This window comes from Molothrus ater, chromosome Z (genome assembly GCF_012460135.2).
Source record: "Molothrus ater isolate BHLD 08-10-18 breed brown headed cowbird chromosome Z, BPBGC_Mater_1.1, whole genome shotgun sequence".
Taxonomy (NCBI): Eukaryota; Metazoa; Chordata; class Aves; order Passeriformes; family Icteridae; genus Molothrus; species Molothrus ater.
The window spans coordinates 61,834,600-61,843,840 of NC_050511.2; the positions used below are offsets into that span (position 1 = coordinate 61,834,600).

The 9,241-nt window shown below is 45.2% G+C and overlaps 1 protein-coding gene across 2 annotated transcripts in view; it reads right to left on the minus strand.

The window, feature by feature from the left end:
- The window catches only part of PCSK5 (proprotein convertase subtilisin/kexin type 5), a 227,476-nt gene extending 223,113 nt beyond the window's left edge, over window positions 1-4,363 (minus strand). For both annotated transcript variants that reach the window (XM_036402993.1, XM_036402994.2), the window contains exon 1: window positions 3,688-4,363. In XM_036402993.1, the coding sequence (XP_036258886.1) occupies window positions 3,688-3,885 (198 nt within the window). In that variant the 5' untranslated portion in view covers window positions 3,886-4,363. The remainder of the gene's footprint in view (window positions 1-3,687) is intronic.
- Between the last annotated feature and the right edge of the window lie 4,878 nt (window positions 4,364-9,241).

The window sequence follows — 9,241 nt, forward strand, 5'->3', positions numbered from 1 at the left end:
CTCTTCCATTCTTCCATCACCTTTGGGGTACCAACTGTTTCTCTTTCCTGTGCTCCTCAACCTTAACGGAAAATCCACTGCCTGAACAAGAAACTCCTGGCACCTGATGACAGCAAATAGCCACAATATTTAAACCAACTGTACAAAATGCTACACAGACAGTATGTTTAACCCTTGACAGCTGCCAACAGTGAAAGAAATGTTCCTGAATGTCAGTGACAGATACTTTGCCCTAAGGTAAGGTCTGCTTTGTGTAGCTACTGCAAAATAGAAAACAAGCCAGCAAAGAGGTGCTGGGGATGCACTATAGCCCAAATTGCTCCATCCAGCGTGGAACTTAGAACAACTCCCTGGCTGCTTTATGTTAGTCTATCTTATCACAGTCCCAGAGGGCTCACAAGTCCAGACCACTGGACTTAGAAGACCTGTGCAAAAAGAACTATGCAACACTTCTTCATGCTAGAGAAACTACTAATTGCACTTCAAGGGTAAGTCAGAAAAACCTACATTGGAAAAGGGGGAAAGAAGTCAACTGTATGCATTTAAGTCCTGATATTACATGTTTGTATAATTTTAAAGTCCAGTAAAACACAGAAGACATATCTCTCATTGATAATACAGGAAATACAAGATAAACAAGAAGTATGTCAGAGCAATTTGTAGGAAACAGGAAACAGAACATGTAGCCTGGAAAAACATAGAGTTAAAGAGGAGTCTTTCTCTGTTGTGCTGTGTTCCCTAAAAATTAATGGAAAATTCCTCTATTCAATGAATAGAGAAGCTAAAGCTTTGAGTTTTTATAGTAAGACACGAAGACTACAGAAGTCTGAGAGCAACAAAAGTTTACCAGAAACTGTGAGAGAAAGAGTTCTCAATTGCTCACCAGCACATCATCTCAAGGCCTCTTTTAACAGCCCCTTCTGCCATCTATTTCTGATTGACTTGTCCAGTCATTTAGCAAGCCATTGCAGGTTTGCTATGGCAATGAAAATTACTGAAGAGGTATTTCAAGACTCAACTGGATATTCTCCAAATCACACCAGCATCAAAAAACAGTAAGTTAAATTCCTCCCGTCACCAGGAATGCACTAAATAACAAAATCTGGGAGAAGGGATGTTAGCCAGTATTTACAATTCAGAGCCTTCCTGGGTCTACCATCTTGTCTCCACTGATCAACTTTATGCACCTTTCAATGCCATTTTTCCACAAACACAAAATTAACAGAATAGTCAGTGGAAACAGGCCCCCTGGAACCCCTCTTTCCCCCTGTTTCCTGCAGCTCTAATAATGCAATTTGCTGTTGTCAGAACGCTCCTGGTTTGCAACTTTCAGTTTTGTACAGTTTCACTACTTCTTATCTTGAATATTTTAAATAGGTTATTTTTCTGGATAATTTGTAAGTTGGTCCTTTGGACCAGCTGCAGTGGAATTTTCATTTAGCTTTTTGCGCTTTCTTTTTAAAGATGAGCTCATAAATTTAATGCAACCAAAACATTATGCCTATTGTGTAACTCTATGAGAAAATTCTGCTTAGTGGTGTCTCTTGTTTTCAGAGCATATTCACCTAAGAAAATATCTTTCAACATCTCACATAAAATAATTTTTTTAATTGCTATTGCAATTGTCACTCAGTAATAACCAGAAGATTATGCCCCGTTCTTATCTTCTTTTGCACTTCCTGTGTTGTATGAAATATTTTCCTGCTTTTCCAAATCTATGAAAAAAGCTCACTATGGGCAAGTCCACCTCTTCTGTCCAAACTGTTCCTGATTCTCATTCTCCAAAAGTTAATACCTTACTCCATTTACCCGTCTTTACCTAGACAACAGTCTAATCTTTTTTCATCCGTATACCTAATAAAATATTCTCCAGCTTTCAATTACTTATAGTCTCTATTTTCTCTCATTCTCATCTGTATATCTAATCTATATTATCCATAGTTGTATATTTCATATCTGTATATAGATACTTTCTGTATATAGATACTTACTGACACATAAGAAACAACAGAGGCTTACTACATTCTTTCCTTAATTCAAGATGGGGCTTACATATGCAAAGTACAAAAAGGCAGGCACTGAGCTGACCAGCCAGCCTGACAAAAGAAAAAATGGGGAAAGGCGCATCCTGCAGCTGACACTAATTAGCTGTTGCTAATTTTGGCACTATAAGGGCCCAGATAGGAATCTTGAGCATAAAACGTGTTAGATTAAAAAGAAAACTGATGCAAAAAGTTTTGATTCCTAAACTTTAGTTCCAAAGTAGTACTTCAATTTTGACATGCAATCTTCCTCCCAGATTTTAGTGCCTCCAGCTGGAAGTAGTACTGCCTGCCTGCTTAAGTGCTCCACGAGAGAAGTTGATACTCAGTTTTTCTAAGCAACTGCATCCTTACACATCATGTTTTGTGCTACCCCAGTGACATTTTCCAGCTTTTCTCATGTAAATTATTTATCTTAATTGACCACACAGCTGTCTTATTCAGGCTTGCAATGAGTGGGAACATTGAGATGTACTTTAAACTTTTGATTCAATGATGTAGTAAGTGGGAACCCTTTTTAAAACACAATAATAATCAGGTCTTACTTTGATTTGGTTGATATGAAACGCCTGGAGTGTAAACACAGCTGCGTTTTTGTAAATCTCATGTACAAAATGAAGCCTTCTGTACCTGTAAATGTTCATTTCTAACCTTTCAATTCATGTAGAATAAACTACTGTCTACAAAGAATGTACTTGGATGTTTGCACCCAAGCATGCAACAGGACTGTTTATTTTGTAGGCACTCGCCTTGTAAACCCGACATATGCAACTTGGGTTTTGAGAATAACTACGAGGAAAGCCTAGAACGCTGAGTATAAACTCCTTAAGAAGCAGTGATGTTAGGACATCTCAAAGATAACTGTGCCTAATTGTAGAAGAGGGGCATTTTTCAGTGTGATGGGATCCAGTAAGAACCAGGTGTTTGCTAACTTGCAGTTTCTGAACCTGATTGTATCCAAGAATTTTCTGACGTGGTGATATCTGGACCGAGCCAAGCCCAGGTGTGGCCTCGGCGCCACCAGTGAGCTCTCCTTCCCCACGAAACGCCGCGGGCAGCCGCCCGCCTGGCAGCCGCTCCGGGACACCCTGCCACCGCCTCCTTCCGCACGCCCCGCCAGCGCGGGGGTCGGGACGCCCTCCGCGCCCAGCCGGCGGCCGCGGCTGCCACGTCCTGGCTGCCGGCGAGACCGGCGCTCGCAGCAGGACGAGCTCGTCCTGTACCAGCACTTTTCAACTCGGAAAGGGAACACCGGAGGCTGTCCGCCGCGAAGCGCAAAGTTCAGCCGCAGCGAGGCGGCGCGCAGAGCCGCGGCGGGACGCCCCCCGGCGATGCCCTCCCCCTCCCGCCCTGCGGGCGGCTCCCTGGCCCGCGCCCCGTTTCACACCTGGCTTCGAAGGGGACGGCCACGACCCCAAGCTCTCCGGCATACCTGTCCCCGCGCATCACCTCCCGGGGCCCGCGACGGGAAGCCGGGGCGGCTCCGCTGACCGCCCCGCGGCGGCGGCGGGGCCTGCGGCGGGGCCGCGCTCGGGCAGCGGCCGCGGGGCCGCCCGTCCCTTGCCCTCGTCGTTGTCCCTGCCCCGGCGGCGCAGGTCGGCCGCAGCGGCGGTGCCCGCTAGGAAGTAGTTGTGACTAGCGTTACCTGTCCTATATTGACGTATCCGTATTTGCTCGCTATCCTGTTGGCCTCCGGGAGCCCCCCGGTTATCCGCACAGCCCAGTGGTTGGTGTAGAGGCGCGTCCTGCAGGCGGGCAGCAGAAACCCCAGCACCAGGGTGAGCCGGCAGAGAAGGTCCCCGCCGCCTCCGCCTCCCCAGCAACAGCGGCGCTTCCAGCCCATCTTCTCCTCTGCACGCAACCCCCACAAAACTTCTCCTTCCTTCTTCCGAGGCCCTTGTCCTCCCCTCCGGGCCGCTCCGGCGGTACGTCCTCCGAAGTTAGCCCGAGGAAGAAACTAGGAAGAGCTTGGAGTAGTGCATTGAACCACACGGGGGTTAAATGATGAGGGGCTGGGAATAGTGGTTCTGATCAGTGATTGCTGCTGTGCCCTCTTCCCGCCGCTCTGCCGGGATTAAGTAACTTGCTTGTGAGAGCTTCTCTCACTGTTCCTGAGCGCCAGCTTCCCCCTCTATCCCTAGCTACATGGGAAGTCGTCTCTCCGCGGGGAGGAGGGGTCCTTATCCCTCTCTCTACGTTTCCCTCCTCTCTGACTTCCTTCCCCCTGCCAGCGGTCTTCTGCCTCCTCTCCCGCGTCTGGCTTTTCTTCGCCTCTACTCGCTCCCTCTCTCCGGAATCCGGGAGCAGCGCGGCTGCGGCGGCAGGCGATGTGTGAGTGTTGGCAGCTCGGAGCCTCAGTGCACTCCGACTCGGCCACCTCCCTCTCCCCTCCCTCCTCCTTCTCCTCCGCCTCCTCTCCCCGCCCTCGCTCCCGCAGCGCCGAAGGCCAGGGGAAATGGCAGCCGAGTCGGCGCCGGGTTGCCTTGCTCTCCGCGCTCCTGGGCCCCGGGCTACTGCTGGTGTCGTCAGCTGCCGCCCCCGAGCGCTGTCTCTGTCCCCCCGCCGGGCCCGGAGGCCGCCGCCCCGCCGGCGGGGCTGCAGCAGGAGCGGCGAGGTGCGAGGCCTGCGGCAAGGCCTCGTGTTCGGCACCGGCGGCGGCCTCCTGGCCCTGCGCCCGGGGGGCGCCCCGGGCGAGGAGGGGCCAGGGGAGAGCCCCAGCTGTTCGGGGCTCTACTCGCTCCCTCAGTGTGAGGGTAGACCGGGTCTGCCCTGGCCTGCCGTCCCAGGAGAAACTGCTCGGCTACCAGGCAGGACAGGAACAGCCCCACAGCTGCCTCTCCGGCAGCCACTGTATGCCCGTTTGCTGGCTGCGCTTCACATACATCGTCCTTTAATGCAACCCGTCAGTCCGTGGTCGCCACCTTCAAAAAAGGAAACTGGGTGGCTGCTGCTTTGGCAGAGGATTGGTGTTGCAGACCCAGTCAGAGAAGATAAAGCTCCCACTGCTCCCTCATCCATGTTCCTGTGCAGCATTGGCCCAGATCTCCTACCTGCTTCCATAAGCAGAGCACCTCTGGGCCTAGAAAAGATGCTGCTGGTCATCAGCAGCTGTCTCAAGTTGGTGCTTGGGTGGAGTGGGAGAAAACTCATGTCCACTCCAGGCCAGGCTTGTTGTTTAATGCATTCTATGCATTTGAGCCACCATAATAACTTCGGACTACCTGTACACCTACTTAGTTTTGCTTGAATGTTAAAATAACTGGTCCGATGGACCTACTGTGAGGATCTGTTGCAAGTTTTGAAGGAATTTGGACATGAGAAGTACCATTGCAATACACTAACGTAAATTTGTGACTTTTCTCTGAGAAAAAGGTGTCAGCAAAGGTGAGTGACTTTGTTAGGCAGCTGTCACTCTCTTTTTTGCTGAAGTATGAGAAATTACATACTGTACAGAAGGTCACAGAATAACACGGAGTTCCATTTTTCCTCCACCAAAATGTGGAGCAGTTGATTCTCTTGAAAAGTAGAAGTAGTAAAACACAGAAAGCTATGTTTTCTAATTCAGGTGATTCTCTGCTTTAGGTTCATTAATTTTAAATTAATTACCCTTACACATGGGTATTATACTGGTGATTAATATCTTCCCACATCTTTTGAAAAGAGTAGAAAGGAGGAAAATGCATTCTTTTCTTCCCTGTTTGTTTGATGTTTCTAAGAACTTATTTGCCAGAGATTGCTTTTTCTCTGTTAGTTGTTTGGTTTTTTTTTTTGTTGTTGTTTGCGTGATCATTTTCTCAGTATATTCCAATGTACTGTTAAGTTTTCTTTGTACTTTTAAGACCTCATGGCTTGCCTTCCCTAGGATTTCACAGATGGTGGCTTACTGTTGAGTAAATTGCTCTTCTATTGAAACTGCAGTCAACACTCTCATTGGAGTCAGCAGGCCCTTGTATGAATTGTAGCTGTTAGGACCAGGAGTCACACCTTGTTGCTAATATTCATAAAGACACATTCCTTGAATATGACATTAAATATCCTGCAGCAATTAGCCCTCCTTATTCATTGGTTCAATGATAATTACACAAGTCAGCTCTTATCCTATATCTGGAGGGCTTAAATGATGCTTAATCATCAATATCCACCCTATAGAAGTAAATAGCAATCAATGCGTCACAAAACCTGAACATTATGCAACCCCAGTTTATTTTTCTGAAGATGGTAAATTAAAAATTTAATTTATGGTCTTTTCTCAGATAATTTTACTACTGCTTTTGCTATGGACAAAAGGTGTACGCTCCAAAGAAAAAGCTGTACTGACAAGTTACGCTCCAACTTGTCTCACTTGATGGTGTTTTATACACAGGCACCAAAGCCACTAGGAATCAGTTGATTTGATAAATACATCGTTGTCCCCAAGTATCTTTTCATAAAGCTGCATATTATTGCACAGCATAACAAAAATGTTGTGGAAATGTTACTGTACATCAAAATAGCCTCTGGAGGAGGAGGGGTATAGTCCCCAGTGGCATTTTTTTTCTGTGATTATAGTCCTCTTTGCTGAGGCCACTGTGTTAGATGGCAATTATAGCTAGTGTGAGAACATTTGGACATTGGTTGTGTTGTGAAACATTTGAATATGTTTCAATATGAACTCCAGACTGCAAAGTTTTGCTGAATTCTAATTATAGCAAAATCCCTAGAGACTTCACTCCTTACACCCCCTAAAAAAAAAAAAAAGAAAGAAAAAAAGAGGTGAGAACTCCTGCTATGCCATATTCTGCTCCTTTCTGACAGAGCCAGGCAGTAAGTATAGCAGGGGATTGGAGAGGCTGAGGGGACTGGCAGCAGTGTGGGAGTTTTATTCAGTATACCTGCTGGATATGGACTGTATGTAGCTGGTAGCTGTGCTTGCTTTTGAACTCTGTGGGAGACCTGATAGCTTGTCTGTCTGTACACCACAGGAAAAGTTTTTATCTTTTCTTGGCAAGGGCACTAATTTGCTTCACTTCATCACTATTTCACACTGGTGCCTCTTGTTAAGAGACACATACACCCCTCCACCCCTTTCTTTCCTCTTTTCTATGACAAAAGTCAGTATCTGTTTGACTGCTCAAAATGCAAATTTCCACAGGTCTCTCTCATCCTTTACTTATTAATACTAATCTGTGAATCCCTCCTTTATTGTTAATCCCAAACAATAGTGATCCAGAATCTGACCTCAGTGGCTGTTCTTGTTTCTCTCCTATGTGCTCTAATTGCCTCTTGTTTTGCTGTTTTGCCTACCTAGTCCTGCAATTATTCTTTCCTTTCTAGTTCTTTCTCAGCCTGAAAATCCCTCTGGCTCACCAGCTCTGGCAGCCTTTTTACTGTGCTGTGCTTCATGTCAGCTTTCTAGCACTCCTGTATGTTTCACAGATCAGTGCTCCAGAGATGTGTTAGGCACCCCAGAGTCATAATTAAGGAGGAAACCACATAGAATATATAAATTTAAGGAAAGTGGCAGCTCAGTGTCTTCCAGGAAGAAGTCCTGCAAGCAGATGTGCTGGCCCCTGAAAACATTACAGAACACAGACTATTTTAAGAATAAACTAGGAATATATGTTCATCAGCCTTTGAGAGGAAGAGTGTGGACCATAGTAGATGAAAGAAAGGAAACTTCCAAGGAGTGGAGGTTGTGTCAAGGAGATGTTTAAAGGTTGCCTTAGAAAGATGGATAGTTTTGGAATCCAAAGGAGAATTCAGATTTCCTTAGTTTCAAGCATAAACTGTTTTTACTGGTTTTTATAAACAGTACAGCTAGGTCACTTGACACCAGCCACCGTACAGTCCAATTCGCTGGTACACAGTTCTTTGATCTCCAGTTTTCCATGCTTCAGGCTTGCCTCTGATTTTATGTATTAACATCAAATGCTTTTGAATAGAACTAAGTTTTGGGGTTTTTTATTTAGTTTTTAATAAAGTTCTGGTTTTACATATAATCAAGTATATTATTAGGTTTTTTCCTCACAAATACCTGTCTCTTTATCCTTTGAAGCAGGGTATGTATTTTGAGTACTTCACTGTTCTCATGAAAAGCCACCTTTGTAGGTCCAAATTTTGAGTGAGTTTTCACCTGTACATTAGACACTTTTTTTACATTCAGCAGCCAATTAGTTGAGGTTGCTCACCCCCCTCACTGAGATACCTCTCACTGTTCCCAGTGCGTAGACTATAGGGTCTGTATACCTGACCCTGTGTGCAGTCCACAGCAAAGCATGACCTCTTATTTCTCTTCCCACTTCTTGTTAGTCACTATGGGAGTGAACATGATAGTTGACAGCAGACTTTAATGAACTTTCTGGAAATGCCGAGGAGGAAAGCCTTTTGTCCTGAATGTAGAGGAGATAAGAGACAGGACAGGTAAAAGTACTCAACTGGCGTAAAGAAGCTAGGGCGGCACAAAGCAATGAACAGAAGGAAGTTGGAATGGGTATTTGGCCTCTGTCAGGGTGTGCTCCAGGCCAAGCCTCAATTTTTCCCTGAGCTCAGTGATTCATGTAAGGAATCAAAGGGAATGATCTTTTATTTCTTGTCTGTTGGTAGTAAAGCATTTATGTCAGGATCTAGGAATAGGTGTGTGTCTGAGCTTTTCCTAGTCACTGATAATTGGACTGATACTGCCTTATTCAGGTACTATGTGGGTTTCCTTTTAATTTTATTAATAAGGCTGCACTGCCTATTTTTCACCCTGTGAACAGAATGTCACTCTTACCTTTACATCTTTGATTGTGTTTATTGTAATTTTTTGAAAGAATGTCTCTCCCCTCATTATAGTTATAGCCATACTGGCAGGCATAATTTGAAACAATGCTAGTGTTAGTTACACCCTCTGAAGAGACTTGTACTGCTGCCTGTGCCAGCATACTTATTTGCCATTTTCTCATTTGTGCAAATGCATCTCTTTGGGCTTTAATCTAAACTGTCATTATTATTTTTCCTATATATTTATTTTCTCTTTTTTATTATTTATATCATTTTATATCATTATCTTTTTTATTTTAAAATTTCTATTTCAGAGATCTAGTTGACAGTGCCAATAGCCATACTAACTTTACTGGTAACACAAAGTGCATAGCTAGAATGAATGGCAAAGGCATAGAGAGAAAACGATAGTGGAAGCAGGAATCTCTTTCAGCTGTCTTCAGTCCCTGACACAGCAT